Source organism: Mobula birostris, chromosome 1, assembly GCF_030028105.1.
Source record: "Mobula birostris isolate sMobBir1 chromosome 1, sMobBir1.hap1, whole genome shotgun sequence".
In the NCBI taxonomy this organism is placed as follows: domain Eukaryota; kingdom Metazoa; phylum Chordata; class Chondrichthyes; order Myliobatiformes; family Myliobatidae; genus Mobula; species Mobula birostris.
Genome location: NC_092370.1, coordinates 11,626,317 through 11,652,586, shown reverse-complemented (window position 1 = coordinate 11,652,586; position 26,270 = coordinate 11,626,317). Strand labels below are relative to the sequence as shown.

Genomic DNA, 26,270 nt, shown 5'->3' with positions numbered 1-26,270 from the left:
TCTGGCCCTGTGAGCTGCAGCACCCAGCATTCCCCTGACATAATCCTAGCCTAATTACGGGACAATTTGCAATGGCCAATTAACCAATTATGTCTCCGGACTGTGGGAGTAGACTGGAGCACCTGGAGGAAACCCACATGGTCATGGGGACTACTTACTGGCAGTAGTGGGAATTGAACCTGGGTTACCTGTACTGTAAAGCATTGTGCTAACCACTGCCATGCTGCCCCAATGTGATGTCAAAATTGTCATTGTGTCATTGGCAGTAGTTGAATTCTGATAATCTAGCACGCTATGGACTTGGCTGGATTGGCAGATTTTCTAAACTGTTGAATGTTACTTCATTCAATACTTCAATACTCTTTTAATTCATTTTGTAGATATTATATCGTATGATAAATTTCCTGTGATCTCATTAAGTTCAAATGCTCTCTACTCCCTACTAAGTGGAAAGGGAGTATCTTAAACACTATCCAATGAGCCAGATATGGAACCATTGGACTTCCTGAATATTCAGATAATAGATTATTGGCACTTGTTAGCTAATCCTTCCTTTTAACATTTAAACATTTTACTGTAATATGTATTTGTTTTGTGGCTGTGTTGGTTACAGAGTAGAGTTCTATTAGCAGTTATAGTTAGCTGCAGGAAGTCCATGCCCACATCTCTCATGAATATTGAGGACTTGGTGTATCCCTTGGGATGATGACCTATAGCCATACTAATTTCATTGGCGTTTATCCAGCTAAATAGAATAAGGTGTATCTTTATTAAGCCTTTATAAAAGAATTGTAGACAGAATCCTTAGGAATTTTGAGTCCTAGAGCTCCGAGTTAAGTCTTAACGTGTTGAATTGCACCAGTTTGGCTAGTATGTGGAAGGGAAGTGCTCTCGGGGAGGGAAAAGGCTGATATTGTGTACTTCTAGCAGCATAGAGATATTAAGATTAGAACTCTTTATTACCCAGCTAAGTGATGTGACCGATTGATAGATAGAAAAACCATACAAAGATTACAAATGATTAAAACCAAGAATGGCTGGATTTCTCATGTAACTGAAGTACAAATTTCCTTTATGGGTGAGATTTTTTCCCTGCTATACATTTACTCCAGCATTATATATGGTAGAAAGTATTCGTTTAATCACTGATTGTGAGGTACCTTATTATTCCAAGGTTTTAATATTAGCGCAAAAGGTTGCAACTGTTGGAATAAATGTGCAATATAACTTGAATTTGGCCATTTCTGAAATGTTGTTAATGCCTTTAGAACATAGACGTGAAATTTTTAAGTTAAAATCTATAAACTTGGTGTAAGTTTTTTTTGTATTTTAAGTGGATGTTCAGGATGTTTGGATTGATATACATTTAATTATGCCACTGTGAAGTCAGCTATTGGCAAAATAGTATTTCTTCCATTGAGACAAGAATTCCTTGACAGTTGTAGATGAGATATTGAGAGATTTGATACATAGCATCAGAAGCATAAATTGAAGGTCTAGAAAGATTCTCTTTTCTATATGAAAATCGAATTTAAAACAATTGTTTGTGTTAAAGAAATGCTTACACTGCTAGGTGTTGTGCTCATGATGTACTGTATAAATTGATACTAGTCTTTGGTGTCTGTCCAGATGAGACTTGAGCCTATTATTGAAGATGCACTTGAACATGAGCAGAAAAAGTCCACCAAGCGGACTTTGCCAGCAGACTGCGGTGATTCTCTGGCAAAGCGAGGCAGTGTAAGGACTTCTGCTTACCTTTTTGTTGTACAAGATGGCTTGTGCAAGAATACAATCAAAGTGTTAGATATAGGATTATGTTTTATAGTCACGTAACATTTAACAGTGAAAGGACGTACTTTGGATGTTTTAATGCAAAATTTTCAATTTAACGTCCTTAACTCTCCTAAATCTAACACCTGATACAGAAGCTCTTAATTCCTCAAAGGCCACAAAAATGTCTGTTTAATATGAATTGTCTTAATTTTCATATTTTAAACTGCCTGCCAATTTGAGCAGTTGCAACAATAGTTGAGATAAAAATGTTCAGGGGGAAATTACTGTTTGAGGATTTATTAAAAATTTATACATTATATTAATATCTCCCCTCCACATCCCCCAAAAATGTTCTGTATAAAGATTAATATATACTTTGGTTTTTGTGGCCTAAATTACTGAAACATTTTGTATAATTTAACAAGTGCATAGTAGATTAATTCAAACTTCTAATTTGTTACGAAGAATTTGTACATCTTGGGGTTTTCCTTTGCTTTTTTTGCCTTTTGTCTTTCTTGCCTTTTTGAAATGCTGTTAGCTGTTTATGCTGTTAATACTTTTCTATCCCAGAGTAGCAGAAATGCCCTTTGCACAGATGCAAAGAGTTTATAAATAATTTTTCGAGGGCTGTTTGTTAATTTGGGAAGTATATGTATAATTGTTCCATATTCTCTTTTCATAGAGAATTTAAAACTTGCTTGACTGCATTTTCCAGGTTTCAAATTACTCTTAACACAAAGCATTATTTTAAGTATCTGGAAATAACATTTTTTTTGTCAGTTTGCAAGGTTCTTGAAAAGATCAAAGTTTTTAGGAGTGGGATATAGTAGCTTAATATTTATTTCACAAGTTACACCTGTGGGCCGTAAACTCCAATGCCAATGTAGAAAATTAAATGTAATAATGTTTGTGCCAAAAGTATACTATGATAGGAGTTAACATCAATAGTTCACAAAATTCCTATCCTGCGTGAGATTCCGGTCACTCATTCGACGGCTGATTCCTTGGGGTAACAAGTAATGGGTTATTGAAATATTGTCTTGCTCCAGGTCATTCTCTAGCCTGCTGTTATCACATGAGAAGGGATTTTTTTAAAAGTAGAAACTAACTGCATACATGTTCCAGCCTTGATGTTTGGGAAGCTAAATGTTCGCATCAGGTTCTTCAAACATTTTGGCTGAGTTTTTAGAACTTGGAACAGAACTTCAAAATAACACAGCTAAAAGGGCAAAGGGCGTCTATTTATTTTAGGAATTAAGTTGACAGTCTGTTTGAATGCACTCGTGGTTTTCCAAGATTAATTAATGTCTACTTCAGAACACCTAGTCCGAGCATGTTGAAGTAGAACTCGTTTGCAGAGCAGTCTGCCACAACAGTTGCACCTGTATCCGAAGCAGTTTTGCTCATATTTGTTAAAATGATCAGCTAACATTACAGTAGACAACAAAGAAATGGAACGTAATTGGGAACTGAATGAGCAAGGCAATTTTGCAACCCAATAGGACAACAGCGCAAACAGGGCACTTGCCACCAATTTCTCAAGGGCAATTAGGAATGGTCCTTGTTCGTGACTGAAAATTAGTATTTAAAGAAAAGCCCTGAGATGGAGAGTGCATTAAAGGGGATAAATTTAACCTCAGTTTAGAAACACAGAAACATAGAAAACCTACAGCACAATATAGACCCTTCGGCCCACAAAGTTGTGCTGAACATGTCCCTACCTTAGAAATTACTAGGCTTACCTATAGCCCTCTATTTTTCTAAGCTCCATGTACCTATCCAAAAGCTTCTTAAAAGACCTTATCGTATCCGCCTCTGCCACTTTTGCTGGCAGCCCATTCCACGCACTCACCACGCTCTAAGTAAAAAAAACTTACTCCTGACATCTCCTCTGTACCGACTCCCCAGCACCTTAAACGTGTGTCCTCTTGTGGCAGCATTTCAGTCCTGGGAAAAGGCCTCTGACTATCCGCATGATCAATGCCTCTCATCATCATATACACCTCTATCAGGTCACCTCTCATCCTCTGTTGCTTCAAGGAGAAAAGGCCGAGTTCATTCAACCTATTCTCATAACGCATGCTCCCCAATCCAGGCAACATCCTTGTAAGTGTCCTCTGCACCCTTTCTTTGGCTTCCACATCCTTCCTGTAGTGAGGTGACCAGAACTGAGTACAGTACTCCAAGTGGGGTCTGACCAGGGTCCTATATAGCTGCAACGTTACCTCTCGGCTCCTAAATTCAATTCCACGATTGATGAAGGCCAATACACCGTACGCCTTCATAACCACAGAGTCAACCTGCACAGCTGCTTTGAGCGTCCTGTGGACTCAGACCCCAAGATTCCTCTGATCCTCCACACTGCCAAGAGTCTTACCATTAATACTATATTCTGCAATCATATTTGACCAACCAAAATGAACCACTTCACACTTATCTGGGTTGATCTCCATCTGCCACTTCTCAGCCCAGTTTTGCATCCTATCAATGTCCCGCTGTAACCTCTGACAGCCCTCCACACTATCCACAACATCTCCAACCTTTGTGTCATCAGCAAACTTGCTAACCCATCCCTCCACTTCCTCATCCAGGTCATTTATAAAAATCACAAAGAGTAAGGGTCCCAGAACAGATCCCTGAGGCACTCCACTGGTGACCGACCTCCATGCAGAATATGACCTGTCTACAACCACTCTTTGCCTTCTGTGGGCAAGCCAGTTCTGGATCTACAAAGCAATGTCACCTTGGATCCCATGCCTCCTTACTTTCTCAATAAGCCTGGCATGGAGTACCTTATCAAATGCCTTGCTGAAATCCATATACACTACATCTACTGCTCTTCCTTCATCAATGTGTTTAGTCACATTCTCAAAAAATTGAATCAGGCTCGTAAGGCACAACCTGCCCTTGACAAAGCCATGCTGACTATTCCTAATCGTATTATGCCTCTCCAAGTGTTCATAAATGCTGCCTGTCAGGATCTTCTCCATCAACTTACCAACCACTGAGGTAAGACTCACTGGTCTATAATTTCCTGGGCTACCTCTACTCCCTTTCTTGAATAAAGGAACAATATCCGCAACCCTCCAATCCGCCGGAACCTCTTCCGTCCCCATTGATGATGCAAAGATCATCGCCAGAAGCTCAGCGATCTCCTCCCTCGCCTCCCACAGTAGTCTGGGGTACATCTCATCCGGTCCCGGCGAATTATCCAACTTGATGCTTTCCAAAAGCTCCAGCACATCCTCTTTTTTAACATCTACATGCGCAAGCTTTTCAGTCTACTGCAAGTTATCACTACAATCACCAAGATCCTTTTCCACAGTGAATACTGAAGGAAAGTATTCAATAAGTACCTCTGCTATTTCCTCCAGTTCCATACACACTTTCCCACTGTCAGACTTGATAGGTCCTATTCTTTTATCCTCTTGCTCTTCACATATTTGTAGAATGCCTTGGGGTTTTCTTTAATCCTGCCCGCCAAGGCCTTCTCATAGCCACTTCTGGCTCTCCTAATTTCCTTCTTAAGCTCGTTCCTATCAGCCTTATAATCTGCTAGATCTCTTACATTACCAAGCTCTCTGAACCTTTTGTAAGCTTTTCTTCTTGACTAGATTTATTACAGCCTTTGTACACCACGGTTCCTGTACCCTACCATAATTTCCCTGTCTCATTGGAACGTACCTATGCAGAACTCCACACAAATATCCCCTGAACATTTGCCACATTTCTTCTGTACTTTTCCCTGATAACATCTGTTTCCAATTTAAGCTTCCAATTTCCTGCCTGATAGCCTCATAATTCCCCTTACTCCAATTAAATGCTTTTCTAACTTGTCTGTTCCTGTCTTTCTCCAATGCTTTTGTAAAGGAGGTAGAATTATGATCACTTATCTCCAAAATGCTGTCCCACTGAGAGAGCTGACACCTGACCAGGTTCATCTCCCAATACCAAATCAAGTACAGTCTCTCCTCTTGTAGGCTTATCTACATATTGTGTCAAGAAACCTTCCGGAACACACCTAACAAACTCCACCCCATCTTTTGAAAAAAAAAAGAAAAACAGGAGCGAAGAAGGATAAAGTGGATAAGAGGTATAGATCGAATAGACAGTCAGTCTTTTTTCCAGAGCAGAAATAGCTAGTACAAGGGGTGAGTACAACCTTAAAGTGTTGGGAGGAACGTAGTTGGGGATTGCAAAGGAAATCACGGAGGCTGGTAGGTGCATGAAATGCCCTGCAAGGCATGGTAGTAGAGGAAGATACATTAGGAACAGAGGCTCTTGGATAGGTACATGGATGATAGACAAATGGATGGCTATATGAGAGGTATTAGATTTATCTTAGATAGATTAAAGAACCAGTATAATATCATGGGCTGAAGGATCTGTGCTATTCTTTGTTCTAAAAGGGAAAGTAATCAACTTTCTCCTTTCCTCCAGAACTTCACAGTTGAGGGAATGAGATTTCATACGTTGTTTTTGATGCAAGAGGGATCAGTTGAAAGTCTTTAACACCTACTGTGTAAAGCTATGTGTACTTGAGATGACATTGTCTTTGAGTTTAATGATCACGATCACAAAAAAGATTAAAAGCAATCATTTTCATAAATTTACTAAGAAACCAATATAATTTAAATGAATGTGGGTTTGCACTTAACTGTGCAGCTGGTCCTTGACCTTAAATGAAGTGTCATTAGTCTTCCTGTTATTTTGGCAGCATATTCTGGCCCAATGGTTTAAGTCTGGCTGGTCCAGGCCTTCAATGTGCAGTAAAATCAATTCTCTAGCGCTCAGCAGCCTGAAGTTTTATCCTGAAAATGGGAAATGTGATACTGGGCACTTGTCTACCTGAAATTTTAAGGACTAGAAAACAAATTGGTTCACTGCTTGGGGTGAAGAATGCAGATTAGAAAGAAAAATGAGTGAAAGCATCAGAAATAGTAGAGAAACATGCAAGAAAAATATTTAAGTCTCAAATATTGCAATGAATACATATAGTTCAAATCATGCTTCTTGTCATAATTGTCATTGCATTTAAAAGCAGGTCATTAAAAAGCTACTTGCTCTTTTTCTTTAAAAGTGCACTAATATTTTACTGTGGAATTAATGTGAGAAAAAAAATGTTGTTACTTGCGAGACTGAGAGTGAGGGAATGTTTGAGCTGAGAAAAGTGATCAGACAGTGATGATTTATGACTGGTAAATTGGAATTGCATGTTCCATCATGAACATGCTATTTTGCTTCAACAAGATTTGGCACAATGCTTTGGGCTGGGATACTAAACTGAACAATTTTGGCCTCATCTCAAGTCAGTTTTAAATGGTTGTTGCAAGTACAGTGTCTTTGGCATACTTCATTTTAATTGTACTTCTGTAGGCCTAATTGAGAGAATTCCAGACAAGTTACTATTGCTGTAGAAAAGCAATGTTGTGTTCCCATTGCTCTCCTTTTTAAGCTGCATTATCTTAGCTTTAACATGGAACCATAACTAATGACAATCTACACAAAGTAAAATGTATCATTATTAAAGAGACAATTCCTCATTTTGCCATTATCGTGAGAAACACTGGTGTTCATTGAGCGTGTCCACTGGGCCCTGGTCTGTCAATTCCATGCTGATGTCTTTTTGCCTATCTTCACCATTGTCCTTTGCCAACATTAGTTCTGTGTTCTCTGTCTTATCCATTTAAGTGCCTGTCCTGATGTCAGTTATTGACCTCCACTTCTCCTGACAACAGGTTACAGACAGCAGAGTTTAGAATGGATGATGTTTATAGCTAACAATATCCTCAGCTCACTCAGGAATTGTGAATCTGCCATTGCCTTGTTTTTCACACACATCGGGGAGCAGGAAAAGTCTGAAGGGACCACAGATGCTGGAATCTGGAGCATAAAGCAATCTGCTGGAGGAATTCAGATAAAGAGTCTTGGCCCGCAAAGTCTGCTGTACTCTGTTCCATAGATGCTGCCTGGCCTGCTGAGTTCTTCCAGCATTTTGTGTGCGTTGCTTGAATTTCCAGCATCTACAGATTTCTCCATTTTGTGCTAGAGGAATTCAGCAGGTTGACTAGCATCTGTGAAGGCAAATGTATAGTTGACTTTCAGGTTTAGACCCTCCCTCAGGACTGAGGGTGTTGGGGGAATACCAGTGAAAAGCAGGAGGTTTAAGGCAGGGGCTAGCAGGCGATAGGTGGAATCAGCTAAGGGGGAAGATGATAGACAGATGGAGCCAGATGGGACAAGGAAGAGGTTGAGGTAGAGATAGCGACTGAATAGTCGTAAGTAGAGATATGAGGCCATAGATACTGGAATCTGTAAATGGAACCAAGATTCAAATTGCATTTATTATCAAGTAATGTATAAAGTATACAACCTGGAGATTTGTTTGCTGACAATCACAAAGCAAGGAACCTGAAAGAACCCAATTTAAAAAAAAAAGACCAGTGCCCCCCCCCCCCACCCGGTGCTCACAGAGAAAGAGGGAAAAAAACGACAAAATAAATCATATAAACAATAGAAGCGAGCATTCCGAACCAAGTCCTTAGATCCGGATCCATGGAGCAGCCTGGACTAGGCTCAAAGCCTTGTATGCAGTTCATCATAGTAGACCATAAGATACAGGAGCAAAATTGTGTCATTTGGCCCATCGAGTCTGCTTTGCCATTTCATCGTGGCTGATCCAGTTTTCCTCTCAAGTCCAATTTCCTACCTTCTCCCTGTATCCCTTCATGCCCTGACCAATCAAGAATCTGTCAACCTCTGCCTAAAATATACTTAAAGACTTGGCCTCCATTGCTGCCTGTGGCAAAAAATTCTACATACATTCTAAAAGGATGCCCGTCTATTCTGAGGCTGTGTCCTCTAGTCTTAGACTCACCCATCATAGGAAACAACTTCTCCATGTCCACTCTTTATCAGGCCTTTCAGCATTTGATAGGTTTCAATGAGGTCACCTCACATTATTCTGAATTCCAGTGAATAGAGCCCCAGAACCATCAGATGCTCTTCATATGACAAGTCATTCAATCCTGGAATCATTTTTGTTAACCTTTGAATCCTCTCCAGTCTCAGCACATCCTTTCTAAGATAAGGGGCCCAAACCTGCTCACAGTCCTTCAGGTGAGGCCTCACCAGTGCTTTATAAAGTCTCAACATTACATTCTTGCTTTTATATTCTAATCCTTTTGAAATGAATGCTAACATTGCTTTTACCTTCCTCACCACAGACAAAACCTGCAAATTAACCTTTAGGGAATCATGCACAAGACTTCCACGTCCCTCTGCACCTGAGTTTTTTTTATATTTTTGTTCCATTTAGAAAATAGTCAACTCTTTCCTTTCTTCTACCAAAGTGCGTTACCATATAGTTCCCTTTCTTCTGCCTCTCTCCCTTCTTGAAGAGTGGAGGGACATCTGCAATTTTCCATTCTCTGGAACCGCTCTAGAATCTAATGATTCTTGAAAGATCATTATTAATGCCTCCATGATCTCTTCAGCCACCTCTTTCACAACTCTGGGGTGTATACCATTTGGTCCAGGTGATTTATCTACCTTCAGACTTTTCAGTTTCCCAAGAACCTTCTTGCTAGTTATGGTAACTATGTGCATTTCATCCTCCCTGACACCTAGAGCTTCCACCATAATGCTAGTGTCTTCCACAGTGAAAACTTATGCAAAATACTTATTCATTTTGTTCACCATTTTGTTGTTCCGTATTACTACCTTTTCAGCGGTCCGATATCCACTCTTGCCTCCCTTTTATACTTTATCTGTCTGAAGAAACTTGAAGTACCCTCTTTAACATAATTGGCTAGCTTACTTTTGTATTCCATCTTTACCTTAATGATTTTTTTAGTTGCCTTTTAAAAGCTTCCCAATCCTCTAACTTCCCACTAATTTTTGCTCTATTATATGCCCTCCCTTTGGCTTTTATATTGGCTTTGACTTCTGGTTGTGTCATCTTTCCTTTAGAATACTACATTTTCTTTGGGATGTATATATCCTGTGCCTTCCGAATTGCTTCCAGAAATTCTATCCATTGCTACTGTGCTGTCATCCCTGCCAATGTTCTTTTCCAGTCAATTCTGGCCAACTTCTCTCTCATGCCTCAGTAATTCCCTTTCCTCCACTGTAATACTAATAATCTGAGCAGGGCAAATCGGTGCAAAGTTAGCAGTGGGATGGGTAGTGGACCGTAAGGAGAGAAAGTAACATAGCGAGTGTGGATTATCCAAAGGTAGAAGCTTCATTAATACCACCATTGGGTTGTCGGCTACCCAGGCAGATTATGAATTACTCTTAGGCAGTGGAGGGTAGGGAATCAGAGGTTGTCAAAATAGTGCAGAGTGTGAGAGGTGCCATGGATGTAGCAGAAGGGCAATTAGACAAGTAGATTTGGAACAGAGTTGAGGTATGAGGAAAAAAATCCTGTTAGGATCTTCTATGTCGGCAAAGATGTTTTCATTTGTTTTAGGGTTAGGAAATTCTGTTGAAGAGAAAATGGATCCAGGTGAGGGAAAAGGAAGAAAAATTAGCACTAGTCATTTGAAAACTGTTTTCTTAAGCTGAATTGGATTGGAGCCTATAGTGGACCATTGAAAGTTTGCTTTATAGAAGGAAAATATTTGTTCTAGCCGGATATAACGTCTTGCTGAGAAACCTCTTTGGAGAATACTGCAAAGTATGCAGTCTTTTATGTTTTTTAGAAGAGACGTTACTCATCTGTTCAACAGTGATCTTGGGTGGTAGTTTCTGTTCTTGCTGATTGAGTGTTCAGGTCTCATTCCAGGACTTTGCATAATGTCATGCCACATAATCAATGAAGTGTATTTTGAGTTGGTGGTTTAAAATCTCATCCATGTAGGTCAATGTGAAAAGGTTCCATGCACTGTCAGGGAACAACAGGGAGTTTTTCCTCATTCCTTGCCAATCATGTCATCTTTCAACCAGCATAAGCATAAAGAAACTAACTGACTGTTAAGACTTAATTGTTGTCTGCAGTTCCCTTGTGCCTAAATTGACTCGTGCATATCTCTGTACTATTGGCTGTAACTGAAAGTCATGAACTGAATTTTGCAGTAGTTTGTTTTATTGGGAAACTTTTGGAATGACCCCTCTCATTGATTTTTGCAAAAGTTTTCTATTCACTAAGACAAAAATCTATGAATGCTGCAAAATTTCTCTTTGAATGCCCAAATTAAATCCAGGGGATTGGAGCATTTGCTTTGTTGTAGCAATTTCCCTTAATCACAACATCAGAACATTCCCTGACTCTGGATGCGAGCATTTGCTTCTTGTGATAATGATGGGAATATCCAAATTCACTTAGAAAGGAGTCATGAAGATGAAAGGCAGCACTCTATCCCTGGGGCATCTTCACTTTCTGTTTTGGCAAGCTGAAAGAATGGTTATGTATCCAAATAATAATTACTTAGTCAGCTTATGGTACAGTTTAACTAATCTTGTAATATTGTCAGTAGTTTCTCTCTAATATTGGCTGAAATCATCTGTCCTTTGAGCATTGATAGTTTTGTTCACAGTTCTGTAAAGTCTAACTTATCAAACTGCAGTAATTGAGAAATGTGAATGATACTGGGCTAAATTAATATCTTCAGTAGGAATTGAATGTTTACCGCTTCCTGCACTGTGCAGTATCTCAAGTTTAAATTTATTGTCATCTGACTGTACATATATACAACCAAACGAAACAATGTTCCTCTGGACCATGGTGCACCCACAAAATAAATACCATGTATCAGCACATAAAACAAAATATTACCAGAAATAAGTTAATAAAATTAGAAAAGATAATTCAGTGTATGTAGTGCACAGCACAGGTAAAGAGTAAACAGTACTAGTACAGTAAACAGCTGGCTGTCCTAGTGACGAGACCTCGGTGGTGGCAGGGTTGGGGTATTCATTCGTCTCACAGACTTGCCCATACTGGCAGTCCTAGTTCTAATGCTCCTGTACCACCTTCCTGACAGTAGTGGGTCAAAGAGATTGTGAGATGGGTGGTAGGAATCCTCAGCAACGCTTCGGGTGTTGCTAAATAATGCAAAATGATGTCTGGAAAATAAATTGCAGTACTTTCATTGCCTCAGTTTGAATTTAAGATAATGCAGACAGACCATTGTGGCGTTTTATAAATATGCACCTGGCTTGCAGCATTTTATTTGTGTTGTGCATGGATAGTTTGGAATCTGCCAAGTTCATTTTGTTTTTGTATGTCATGTGGTGGCAATTTTTCATGTTATCTGCTGAAACGGGAAGATTTGTTCGATCTGTTTAGCTGTCCTTAGCAACTTATCATTTGGAAATATGTTCAATTATCAATTCTTTCCTCCCATGCACAATGCATCAAACATTTGTCCACAGCTTTCTTTAAAAATTTCAAGTTCTAACCTCATTTTTTTTTCCTTCTTGATGCTGTAGTGCTCCCCTTGGCCAGACAATGCATATGTGAACAGTAGTCCTTCTGCCACTCCTGCATTTGCACCAGGGCAAGTTGGTGCTTACAGTGTTCCTGACAGGTACGGCATTGCCAGAATAGTTTAATACACTTAATCTACAGTGGTTATTAGCCCTGGTATGCTTAATATCTCAAAATACAGATACGGTCTTCTTCCTTTTTTAAAAAAAATGCCTGAAGTCGGAACTGCATCTCATAAATGCTGTTGTTTTGCAGTAATTCCTCTTCGCCAAATCATCAAGGAGAAGGAACACCACAGTTTGTAGTGGAGGTATGTGACTGCACGGCAGTAAAGATTATTTCTGGTGGGCAGTGGATTACCTTTATCAAAAAGAAAATATTTTTTGTTACAAAAGCTGTCTTCTCTGATTTTTGAAAACATTAAGTTCGCAGCATGAAATAGATAACACATATGGTCTTTTGGGGTGAATTTGGAAAAGCTGCTTCCTTTACTGTCTTACCTTTCTACTATCCACGATTGCTTTATTTGTGCAGCTGCCTACAAAGAAAAAAGACTGAGGGTGAATAACTGTTCAACTGGGAATATAACATTCTCCCCATGACTGTGTGGATTTCCTCCAGGTGCTCCAGTTTCTTTCCACGTCCCAAAAATGTACAGTTAGGGTTTGGAAGTTGTGGGCATGCTGTGTTGGTGCCAGAAACTTGGCAACACTGGTGGGCTACCCAGCACAATCCTCGCTGATTTGATTTGATGCAAATGAAGCATTTCACTGTAAGATTCAATGTACATTGATAAATAAAGCTAATTTTCATGTTATCAAATGGTAACTATCGCACTTTTAAGGATTTATTTGGTGCATGTATGAAAAATAATCTGCTCAATTATAATTTGCTTGAGCAGACATCCTAAATAAAATATTGAGGATTTACTGTTCTCAATTTGATGTAGAGTCTCTTTAAAATGAAGATGTTGTTGGAATGCAGATTGCTTTTAATATTAGGCAAATCTGTCAGGGCTCTAGCAGGCTTTCAGTGATGTGTTTCAGTTTCAAACTGTTGTGCAGGGTTTTGAATGATATCACAGAATAAGCATTCCTTTAATGCCATAGAATAGTAAATCCAATTGCTAAGTATAGTTTTCTTTCTAAAACATGAATTGGTTTCCTTGGATTAAACTGGTTTGATTCAGCTGCTAGTTTCCAGTTAATGTAGGGGTAATGAAACTAAAAGAGGTATTTTCAGAATAACACACAAAATGCTGGAGGAATTCAACAAGTCAGGCAGCATCCATGGAAAAGAATAAATAGTATACTCAACAGGATCAGGAGAAAATCTGCAGAAGCTGGAAATCCAAGCAACACACACAAAATGCTGGAGAAACTGAGCAGGCCAGGCAACATCAAAGGAAAAGAGTGCAGTCAACGTTTCGGGCTGAAACCCTTCGGCAGGACCCAACAGCAACTTGTTTCAAAATAACTTGTTCAAAGGCTTAGGGAATGATGTACCAAATCATGGTCCTTCTGTGAAAAGCTTTGTTGGTGGGAAATATAAAGATATGTGCATTATCCAATAATTTAACAATACAATGGATTCCAGTTAATTGACTACTGATTAATTGGGGCAGATGTTTATTTGGGACGGGTCTTAAAAAACAAAAACTAATTGAGATGTTGCAATGTATTTTTGGTATGAACTGTATTGTTTGATGTTATCCCCAAATTTAAATAGCTGTTCTAAATCCTCTCCAAACAATGGGCCAGGATCAGAGCTGTTTCCTAAGCTTTTATAAGTCAAGTACTGATGAAGGGTCTCAGCCCGAAATGCCAATTACTTATTCCTCTCCATAGATCTGCTGAGCTCCTCTGGATTTCCAAGTTCTAAATCTCTTAGGCTTTGCTTTTATAAGTCTTGATATAGACTATTCTGTTGTCTAGATTCCAGCTTACTATCATTTTCTGTTACCCGTTCTGACTTCACATGAAGTGGTCTTGATTTTGAGTCATACTCTGTGAAAGGCATGTTGAAAATTAACCATCTTCTTCTGAATATATTTTTGAGATCTGGGCTTAATTACAAAGAGCAATTCTTGTTGTTCATCTCTACTTGCTGTTGAATGTAGCAGTGAGCTGCTGCGATGAACCATTGCAGATATTTGTGTTCATGATGATGCTGAATGGGGAACTGATTTCATCCTAACAGTGATAGAGAGACTAGCAACATATTCCCAGGTCAAGATATTATATCATTTTAAGGATATCCTTGAACAGATATTATACCCATGATAAATATCTGCAGAATAGGGCGTACAGGAGCGAGATATATCAGCTAGTTGAGTGGTGTTGCAGCGACAACCTCGCTCTCAATGTCAGTAATACCAAAGGACTAGTTGTGGACTTCAGAAAGGGTAAGACGAAGGAACACACATCAGTCCTCAGGGATCAGCAGTGGAGAGAGTGAGCAGTTTCAAGTTCCTGGTTGTCAATATCTCAGAGGATCTATCCTGGGCAGGATATCTATCAATGTTGCTACAAAGAAGGCACCACAGTGGCTATATTTTATTTGGAGTTTGATGAGATTTAGTATGTCACCAAAGACACTTGGAAATTTCTACAGATGTACCATGGAGAGTATTCTGACTGGCTGCATCACCATCTGGTATGGGGGTGGGGGGTTACTGTACAGAATCAAAGTAAGATGTAGAGAGTGGTAAACTTAATTAACTCCATTATGGGCACTAGCCTCCATTGTATCCAGGGCATCTTCAAGGAGCGATGCCTCAAAAAAAGCAGCATCCATATTAAGAACCTCCATCACCCAAGACTTAACCTCTTCTCATTGAAGTAGCCTCGGCAAATAACTGCAGTATATTTTGTAGATATTATACAATGTAACCACTTTGTACGGTGGTTGAGTGAGTGGGCTACTTTATCATGGATTGTTTTGACTGACCTTGAGTTTTGGAAGATGGACTCATTGAGCAGGTCAGAGAAATAGATCAATGTTCAGTTCCCGCCGATATCTCTAAGGAGTTTGTATGCTCTTCCCATGACTGCGTGGATTTTCTCTGGGTGCTCCGGTTTCCTCCCAATTTCCAATGACTTACAAGCTCGGGTTAGTAAGTTGTAGGCATGCTGTGTTAGGACTGAAAGCACGGCTGCCCTGCACAATCCTCACTAATTTAAGTCTGCAGAAGAATTCTCGCAAGTTCTCCAAGATGCTTGGATTCGCTAAGGTACATAGCACCTTAGAGAATTGAGGCAGTTTTAAAGGCAAGGGGTGGTCACGCCAAGTATTGATTTGATTTACTAGCAAAAGAAAATCTGCAGATGCTGGAAATCCAAGCAACACATACAAAATGCGGGAGGAACTCTGCAGGCCAGGCAGCATCTATGGAAAAGAGTACAGTCAATGTTTCAGGCTGAGACCCTTTATCAGGACTGGAGAAAAAAAGAATGAGGAGTCAGAGTTAGAAGATGGGGGGGAGGAGAGGTGATTTGATTTAGTTTGTTTTTAACCGTTTACTGCTCTTTATAGTAATCCTTTTGATATTTAGAAGCTTTTCACTTCATTTATTTTGAAAGCATCATCACTTTACAGAATGATTTTTACATGTGCTTAAGACTTTTGAACAGTACTATACTTTGAATTTTGAGAGGGATAATAAATCAGCCATGATGGAGCAGACTCGATGGGCCGAATAGCATAATTCTGTTCCTTATATATAGCTCTTACTTTTCTGGACTAAAACATGACCTGAAATAGTTACAAGTACATGTCAGCCTTCACTAATCCGACTACCTGTAATCCAGTTCCTTCGATAATCCAGCACTGATATATGCTTAATGTGATCCTTCTGTAATTTGGCATTTTCACTAATCCGGCACTCCTCAGGTCCTAATGGTGCCGGATTAGTGAAGGTCGACCTGTATCATGTACTGCCCTCAGAGGCTTTATTTACTTTTTGTTCTAAAATGTACAAGACATTCTAAACAAACAGTACCATGTAATATATCTGTCAAAAAAAAGGGAGAAATATTTTTCGAAGATCAGTGCTTTAATGCATTCTACACATTGGTTGGGTTTGCAGCAGGAAGGTTTAATGCTTCGTCAATATATTTTGAGACCTGATTGAAATTAATAACATTTCCTTTTCCTTCACCTTCTCCTGCAGCAACTCTGCCCGGCATCAACAATACAGGAGGCCCAGCAATGGTTGCACAAGAATCGATTCTCAACGTACGCAAGATTATTTTCAAACTTCTCAGGTACTGTTTGCTGGTGTTTGCATTACAAAAAAAAACTGTGGTTAAGTCACTAAAAAGTAATGCTAACTGTTGAAATGAGATGTGAAATGGGATTTTGTAGTCCTTCTGGAAACATGTAAGAATGCAGAATTAGTTCCCATTCTCAACTTAATCTTTGGAACTGCTGAATGAATATCTGTTTCCCGCAATAGGAGTAGGTAGGTCAAGAATGTAGGTAAAAGGGGAGTAATTTAAAAACAAACAAACCCTAGCTCTATTCTAAGATTGAATTGCCAAAGATCAGTTCGTCTCTGCCGATGGTACTTGGATCTGAGAAGGATAGTAAAACAAATTGGCACCAGGATTCCAATAAATGGCACAATTAATATCTCAGCCTTTATATTTTATACTTCATTGTCGCCAAACGATACTAGAACGTACAATCATCATAGCGATATTTGATTTTGTGCTTCCTGCTCCCTGGATTACAAATCGATAGTAAATATTAAAAATTTAAATTATAAATCATAAATAGAAAATAGAAAAATGGAAAGTAAGGTAGTGCAAAAAAACTGAGAGGCAGGTCCGGATATTTGGAGGGTACGGCCCAGATCCGGGTCAGGATCCATTCAGCAGTCTTATCACAGTTGGAAAGAAGCTGTTCCCAAATCTGGCCGTACGAGTCTTCAAGCTCCTGAGCCTTCTCCCGGAGGGAAGAGGGACGAAAAGTGTGTTGGTTGGGTGGGTCGTGTCCTTGAGAAGGAAGTGGAATTTTTTTTGCTTAACACAATTGCAAATAAATATCTGTAGTACCAGTGTAAGGAAACACAAAGTATATTGTTCACATCCAAGTCAAGAAACTTAAATTCTTAAACTGTGTTAAAGTCCCATAATTTGTGTGTCACTGAAGATTCTTTCCACAGGTTCAGATTTATTAAAGTTGACTCGAGATGATCTGGTCCAGATCTGTGGCTCCGCCGATGGAATTAGATTGTACAATGCACTTAAAGCAAGGTAACGTTTCAGAAACCAAATAAAATCCTTTGCTTAAATAGAAGATGACAAAATCTGTTTATCTCTTGGGTTTGATTTCAAAATATCAATGTACATGGCAATATCCACATTATTATATATAGTAAATGTAATTAAAATCAGTACATTTTCCCTGTATTTTTAGTATGAAGCTAACAGATTTTATATCATTCCTTATGTGTAAGATTCTGCAGTTGTTATTTGGAGTTGAAATAATTGCAACCAGGTTGCTTGAGATGATTGTGAGGATTAATCTGGGGTTCACAACCCTTTTGGTTAATGGTAAGGCTCCATTTATTAAAAAAAAGGGTTGGGAACTCCTGATCTAGAGTCAATTATTTGTCTGGTAGGAACACATCCCAGGCAGCAATTGACTCCATATGTTTTTAAGCTGTTCCCTGAAATCATATATGGGTCAGTTTGTATCCAAAGGTCCTACAGCTGTTCTAAAAAATACTGAAAATGTAGATAACTCTTTAAGCTATTTAATACTCAGGTCCTTAAAAGACTACTGAAAAATAGCATGTTTTACAACTGTATAGTATGTAGAGGAGGAAGATATGATCTCCAAATTCTGTTAATGTGGGCCCTGCCAAAATGCTGGCCCTTGTATTAGACTGTGAGAGACACTTCAGAAGTATGAGGGGTGATTGATAAGTTCGTGGCCTAAGGTAGAAGGAGTCAGTTTTAGAAAACCTAGCACATTTATTTTTCAACATCGTCCCCTCCTACATTTACACACTTAGTCCAGAGGTCGTGGAGCATACAGATCTTGGACCTCCAGTAAGTGTCCACAGCAGGGGTTATTGATAAGTTCGTGGCCTATGGTAAAAGGAGATGAGCTGTACAGAAAGTTTGAAGTTAATAACATCTCCTTCTACCTTAGGCTACGAACATCAATCAGCCCTGATGAGTTATTAACGTCAAAATTTCTGCATAATCCTTCAAAGTTGAACTGCAGTGCATTCCATGCACCAACCACTCTCTGAGTTAAAAAAACCTTCCTCTAATGTCCCCCTTGAACTTCCCACCCCTTACCTTAAAGCCATGTCCTCTTGTATTGAGCAGTGGTGCCCTGGGGAAGAGGTGCTAGCTATCCACTCTTATCTATTCCTCTTAATACCTTGTACACCTCTATCATGTCTCCGCTCATCCTCCTTCTTTCCAAAGAGTAAAACCCTAGCTCCCTTAATCTCTGATCATAATGCATACTCTCTAAACCAGGCAGCATCCTGGTAAATCTCCTCTGTACCCTTTCCAATGCTTCCACATCCTTCCTATAGTGAGGCGGCCAGAACTGGACACAGTACTCCAAGTGTGGTCTCACCAGAGTTTTATAGAGCTGCATCATTACATCGTGACTCTTAAACTCTATCCCTCGACTTATGAAAGCTAACACCCCATAAGCTTTCTTAACTACCTTATCTACCTGTGAGGCAACTTTCAGGGATCTGTGGACATGTACCCCCAGATCCCTTTGGTCCTCCACACTACCAAGTATCCTGCCATTTACTTTGTACTCTGCCTTGGAGTTTGTCCTTCCAAAGTGTACCACCTCACACTTCTCCGGGTTGAACTCCATCTGCCACTTCTCAGCCCACTTCTGCATCCTGTCAGTGTCTCTCTGCAATCTTCGACAATCCTCTACACTATCTACAACACCACCATGGGACTGTTTAATGTCTTTTTCTCAGTTAGTGGATAAATATGGTTTACCTAATGTACATTTCTTTAGATATTTACAAATTAGGAATTTTTTACGTGGTTTGCTGCCAAATTATCCTTCTGCTTATCCACCTAATATGACAGATGCTCTTTTTCAGCTTAAACCACTTCAAAAAGGGTTGATAGCTATAATTTATAAACGGATATTGAATTTACGAATGATAACTAACGATAAAATTAAACGTGCTTGGGAATTGGAAGTTCAAGAGTCATTTTCAGATAATCAATGGAGTAAAACTCTTCATTTGGTTAGCAACTCATCTATTTGTGCCCGTCATTCCTTGATACAGTTCAAGGTAGTGCATCGAGCCCATATGTCAAAGGATAAACTAGCACGTATTTTTTCCAACATCAATCCTATTTGTGACAGATGTAATAGTGAGTTGGCCACTTTAACTCATATGTTTTGGTCTTGTATAAGGCTAGATAATTTTTGGAGAGATGTTTTTAAAATATTATCAAAAGTCTTGGATCTGGACCTACAACCTAATTTACTTATGACAATATTTGGGATTACCCCATCGAAACCAGGATATATTCCAGTCCTGACGAAGGGTCTCGGCCTGAAACGTCGACTGTACCTCTTCCTAGAGATGCTGCCTGGCCTGCTGCATTCACCAGCAACTTTGATGTGTGTTGCATATATTCTTGTTTCTGCTCAACGTATGATAGCCTTTTCAACTTTATTGGCTAGGAGAGCCATTTTACTGAAGTGGAAGGATTCTAATCCACCTACTGTCTTTTATTGGCTCTCCTCCATTATGTCCTGTTTAAGTTTAGAGAAAATAAGAAGCCGGACATTTGATACATCCTTTAAATTTGAGCAAATCTGGCGACCTTTTATTCAATATTTTCATTTGATTTGATTTATTACTCTTCCATTTATTTTTTTTTGAAGTTTTAGATCTGATGAGAAAGTTTTTCTTTTTTTTTGGTTGTATCCTCAGAATGGACTGCCCAGTTCCCTTTTTTTGTATGGTGTTGTGGGGGTCTTTTTTTTCTTCATTTAAAATTCAAAGTTTTTTTTCTTTCCTCTTCATGAACTGATAAGAGGAGAATTGCTCTTTTCTCTTGTATATATTATATACTAGCTTAAACTATGTATGATTTTGATAATGTGTATTTCAATCTGTCTGTATTGTTATTGATATACAAACCCCATTTCCAGAAAAGTTGGGATATTTTCCAAAATGCAATAAAAACAAAACTCTGTGATATGTTAATTCACGTGAACCTTTATTTAACTGACAAAAGTACAACGAAAAGATTTTCATTAGTTTTACTGACCAACTTAATTGTATTTTGTAAACATACACCAATTTAGAATTTAGAGTCCTGACGAAGGGTCTCGGCCTGAAACGTCGACTGCACCTCTTCCTACAGATGATGCCTGGCCTGCTGTGTTCACCAGCAACTTTGATGTGTGTTGCTCAAATTTAGAATGTGATGGCTGCAACATACTCAACAAAAGTTGGGACAGAGGCATATTTACCATTGTGTTACATCACCTTTCCTTTTAATAACACTTTTTAATCGTTTTGGAACTGAGGATACTAATTGTAGTAGATTTGCAATTGGAAATTTTGTCCATCCTTGCTTGATATAAGACCTCAGCTGCTCAACAGTCCGTGGTCTGATTCTCCTCTTCATGATGCGCCATACATTTTCAGTAGGAGATGGACCTGGACTGGCAGCAGGCCAGTCAAGCACACGCACTCTGTGTCTACAAAGTCATGCTGTTGTAGCCCATGCAGAATGTGGTCTGGCATTGTCCTGCTGAAATAAGCATGGACGTCCCAGGAAGAGACATCGCCTTGATGGCAACATATGTCACTCTAAAATCCTAGTATATGCCCCAGAGTCAATGGTACCTTCACATACATGCAACTCACCCATGCATGGGCACTGATGCACCCCCATACCATCACAGATGCTGGCTTTTGCACCTTTCACTGATAACAATCTGGATGGTCGTTTTCATCTTTGGCACGGAGAACTCGACGCCCATTTTTTCCGAAAACAAGCTGAAATGTGGACTCATCTGACCACAGCACACGGTTCCACAGTCTTTCGGTCCATCTGAGATGAGCTCGGGCCCAGAGAACTGGCCGGCGTTTCTGCATAGAGTTGATGTGTGGCTTCCTCCTTGCGTAATACAGTTTCAAGTTGCATTTCTGGATGCAGCAATGGACTGTGTTGAGTGACAATGGTTTTCCAAGGTACTCCCGATCTTGCGTTGAGAAATGTTCCTTTTGAACTGACTAACAATGCTCTCATGAATTTTGGCACAAAGAGGTGAACCACGACACATCCTTGCTTGCAAAGACTGAGCCTTTGATGGACGCTACTTTTATACCCAGTCATGATACCTCACCTGCTACCAATTAGCCTGCTTAATGTGGAGTCTTCCAAACCGGTGTTACTTGGATATTCTGTGCACATTTCAATCTTATTTTAACTCTGTCCCAACTTTTGTTGAGTGTGTTGCAGCCGTCAAATTCTAAATTTGTGTATATTTACAAAATACAATTAAGTTGGTCAGTAAAACTATTGAAAATCTTTTCTTTGCACTTTTGTCAGTTAAATAAAGGTTCACGTGAATTAACATATCACAGATTTTTGTTTTTATTGCATTTTGGAAAATATCCCAACTTTTCTGGAAATGGGGTTTGTATATGTTTAAGATAATTCTCCTCTTGTTTGTATTTATGTTCCTTTTAAATCAATAAAAAGATTAATAAAGATGTCGAGAAAGGTGGTGAATTTAGTCAAGAAAAAGAAAGAAGCATATAAAGCCGTAGTTAGACCGTGCTTGGAGTATTGTATTCAGTTATGGTCATCTCATTATAGGAAGGATGTGGAAGCTTTAGAGAGGGCACAGAGGAGGTTTACCAGGATGCTGTCTGGATTAGAGATCTTATCTTATGAGGATAGTTTGAGTGAAGTAGGGCTTTTCTCTTTAGAGAGGATGATGAGGAGTGACTTGATAGGAGTGTATAAGATAAGAGGCATAGAGTAGACAGTGAGAATCTTTATATCAGGGCAGAAATAGCTAATATGAGGAAGCATAACTCATATCTCTTGTATTCTGAGCCTTCACGATTAAAGACAAGGATCTCATTAACTGTCTTAACCACCTTCAGTATTGGAACTCTTAATTTCATTCTGTGTCACCAAGCTTTGACACTTTCGAGTTCTTGGTATTTGTTATAAGCTTCTCTTTTTTTTTAAGCTTTATCCTAACTTGTATAATCTCTACGGATGTGTCCGTTAAATTCTGTTCTTTCCCTCCTACCATTTGTCACAGAGAAATTTCTTACAAATTGAGAATTTTCTCTTTCACACTTGGTCTTCGCCATTGGAAGTTCTGCCATAGTGTCTATCCAGCAACTTTACTCCCATTTGTTTGACGTTCTTTTCATTGTATGCATCCCCTTTGTAAAGGAAGATTGAAAAATCAGGAGACTGCAGGTGATGAAATTCTGAAGTAAAAATAATGCTGGCACATTCAGTGGATCAGGCACCACTTGTGAAAAGAGGAATTGCTGACATTTCAGGTTGATGATTCTTCATCGAGTCAAGTCATGATGGAGTCTTGTCCCAAAAGATCATGCAGCCCCCCTGGCCACCCTCAGGGTCGCTCGGCTCGCTGTCGTCTAGGGAAACAGCCTTGGCCCCGCCAAACTGGGTAATTCGTTTGTGTGGATGCTGTGTGAGGTACCCCACCCCGCCCAAATAACAGACATTACACCAGATGCAATTAAATGATTTACAGTTTATAGATATTACTGGAACTATATAATTAAAAGAGAATAAAATATAAAAGGAAAATAAAAGGTGCTACACTTATCAAAGTTCAATCTCTTCGTGCACAAAAACCGTTGGAGCTCAAGGACCTTCTTCTTCACCCTGCGACCCCCTCGGACCACCTCGACCGGCCGCCTGGGACCAACAACGGTGGTTGACCAGACGCTCCACACGAGTCCGTCTCCATCTCCTCGCCAAACGTCCCGCTCGGGGTCCGACCCCGTTAGCGGACTCACAGCACCTGGTCCATCCTCTGTCTCGCTCTCCCGCCTTCTGCCCCAAAACGCCACGCATACAGTATCTTCAAATACACCAAAACCATAACAACTATCCCAATTGGTTAATAGCACCCTCTTATCACCCTCTAAACCACAATAAGCTGCTAGCGCAAACTTTCTCAGTTAAAGTACAACAAAGCCACATTCCCCAGATTAACATAACAAAAACGCCATTTTAATTAGCCTCCGCAGTAACATAAAAATCGAAACTCCCTTACAATCTCCCCCCACCAAATAAAGTCATGTCCTCATGACTTCTAAATAACTCGCCACCCAGTCCTACAGACACACAACACACACATACACAGATACACACATACACACAGTGACAGTGCTTCCCAAACAGTGGACCTTACTCCCGTCCCACGGGCGCTAAATAGGCCAACCTATCTGGGAGCTTCTTAACCCTCTGAGACCTCTGTACCCCCTCACCTAAACCCAAAAGGCTCAGACACTACTAGGGATACCTGGGGCCTGCTTGCCAACTCCTCTCTCACTCAGGCCACCACTACAGCTCGGAGCCCCCGTCCCGTGTCCGGGGCCCCGCCTCTCCTCCTTCCTGATCCTGCCGTAACTCAGACTGCCCACAGCTAGCCCTCCCCACTACACCTGACTCAGTGGGAGAAGGGCCAAAGGTCTCTTCCTCAATCACGGGGAAGTTAGCGAAAGGCAGCATGTTCCACATGTGCAGCACATCATCCTTCGAATCCGTATCCTTCCTCATTCCCTCGATCGATAGCTGCTGGTTAAGTTTCTCCAAACTGAAACATTTAGCCGGGGCTACCGCTTCAGCCTCCTGCAGCCGAGACGTCAGCTTCTTCGGGGACTCCTTCAACTCTCGCCTCAGCAGTTCTGACTCAGGGTTCCTGGCCATCTCAGTCTGGGATGCAGTTACCCCACCAGCTTCTTCCACCCTGACCTGAAAAGCAGCAGTTAAAGGATGTTCAGCCTCCGGTTGTTTCTTCCTGAGGGCGTCTTCCAGGTCAACTTTCAGTTTTTCCACTTTATTTAAACTGGCGATAGTCATCTTCAGGTTCCTTTCAAGCGTCCGCCTCCCTTTTCCGAGATCTGTCCTCCATTTCTTTGCCTCCTCAGGAGTGTAGTCAAACTCCCCTCCCTGGGCTCTCGGTTTTATGTTGATCTTAGTCAGAACACTTCCTTGATCTTCCCCAACTTGTAAATCTTCCAATCTGTTCTGAATGGACGTCTTGAGTTTCTGCTGATCCCTTCGAAGCTGGGTCATTGTTTCTTCTCGCTGGATTAATTCGTCAGTATATGACCGCAGTGCGGTGCAAATCCCCTCTCTTCCCTGTGTCTCATTCAGATTGACGACCTGGGTTTCCATTCCCCGGTCCACCACCGTCTGTCCCAACACCAGGAAGTTCAACTGGTATGTCGGGTCATTTTCCTCACATTGCACCAAACTCCTCTGGCCAAAAACTCCTCCGCATTTGACACTTCGCTTCGGTCGCCCGGGCTCAGCCACTCGCCTCGCCTCATAGTCCCCTCAGGCGAATCCAAGCTCTAGGCAGTCATCCACATACGTCAAAACTCCACACACCTTCACTTCCCCTATGGTTTTCCTCATGCCCCGCGGGAAGGATGCAGGGGCTCCGGATATGCCCTTGGGCATCTTTTCGGATCGGAAGAATCCTAGGGAACTAGTAAAGGCCATCTTCAGCTCAGCAGCCGCACTCCTCAGGATCTGGCAACATCCACCCCTCAGATGCAGCACATTAAACCACATCGCATCATCCACACACACGCTGCCTTCATCTTCCACGCCGCCAGGGTCCAGTTGCTGCGACCTCTCTCTCACTGAGGTGTCTTCAGCGGTCAACTCCCCTCCCTCGTGGTGGTTCGGAGCATCTACTAAGAGGGTCTCACCCTCAGCTACTTTCCCCAAGCCGTACCACCGCTGGGTCTCGTTTAAATTCGGTACTGGCTCAAGGCTGCTACACACGTCCTCAGAAGCAACTCGACACGCTGGGTGCCCAGAAAATGCCTCCATGAACTCCAGGGTCATTAACCAATCATCGTCTTCTGGATAATTACCGGCACTAGTACCCAAAGTCTCCGGTGCCCTTGCGGTTGTCAAGGGTAAATGCTTCAGACACCGGTTGTAAAACAAACTGTACAACAACTTGACCTGTGCCCCGCGGTCGAGGATACCTTTAGCATCACTTCCCTCTATTCATAACGACACCCTGGGGCGTGGTCCCTCTAAGCCTTCAGGAATAGGGTCTTTTCCTTGCGGAAGTTCAGTGGTACATTGCTAGGAACGTGCTTCCCCAGAGACCGCAGGCCGTTCCCCCACTGGGCCTCCACTAAGTTTCCCGACACCTCTCTGATCAGCTGAACAACTGATCCCCCTGGCACTACAAGCAATTTAGCCGCCCTCCTCGCCAGAGAAGACACACTGAAAACTTTCCCCCCCTTTCAAATAACTGACAGCTGTCACTACGGTGTAAGTGAGCCTGACAGCTCTAACACCGTCACCAGCCCGCCTACTCAAACTTTAAACCAATCCCTGTCGCTCTCCCTCAACCAAGCACTGCCACTCATCTAACAACTGAGAGATCCGCTCCGCCACGTCTCACACGTCTCCGCCCCTCCTGGGGTGGACACTATCCCCACTGCCAGGCGGAGCCTGCCAGAGCTAGAACATTTATTCGCAGACTCTACCTCCAAATCAGACCACTCTTTCCTCTTTCTCCCAACTGCATGGACAGCCCCGAGTGCCACCTCTAACTCGTCAATGCTAGTCTGAACTCGAACAAAGACCGCACCCACAACGCATACAGCAATCAACAGCAAATAACCCACAGAGACACACATTACAGATTTAAACAGGGCACCCACACAGCATACCAACAGACTCAAGCATCCCGGACAAAGCCCCCACAATGCAGCCCCCCTGGCCACCCTCAGGGTCGCTCGGCTCAGTGTCGTCTAGGGAAACAGCCTCGGCCCCGCCAA

At 41.0% G+C, this 26,270-nt stretch overlaps 1 protein-coding gene across 6 annotated transcripts in view; it reads left to right on the top strand.

Annotated features, from left to right (window-relative positions):
* The window catches only part of LOC140194927 (upstream-binding protein 1-like), a 107,618-nt gene that overhangs the window by 69,510 nt on the left and 11,838 nt on the right, over window positions 1-26,270 (top strand). For 4 of the 6 annotated variants that reach the window (XM_072252342.1, XM_072252352.1, XM_072252381.1 and 1 more), the window contains exons 8-12: window positions 1,630-1,737; window positions 12,208-12,305; window positions 12,461-12,515; window positions 16,377-16,470; window positions 17,373-17,463. In XM_072252342.1, the coding sequence (XP_072108443.1) occupies window positions 1,630-1,737; window positions 12,208-12,305; window positions 12,461-12,515; window positions 16,377-16,470; window positions 17,373-17,463 (446 nt within the window). The remainder of the gene's footprint in view (window positions 1-1,629; window positions 1,738-12,207; window positions 12,306-12,460; window positions 12,516-16,376; window positions 16,471-17,372; window positions 17,464-26,270) is intronic. The other 2 variants (XM_072252361.1, XM_072252372.1) reach the window with 1 other exon arrangement.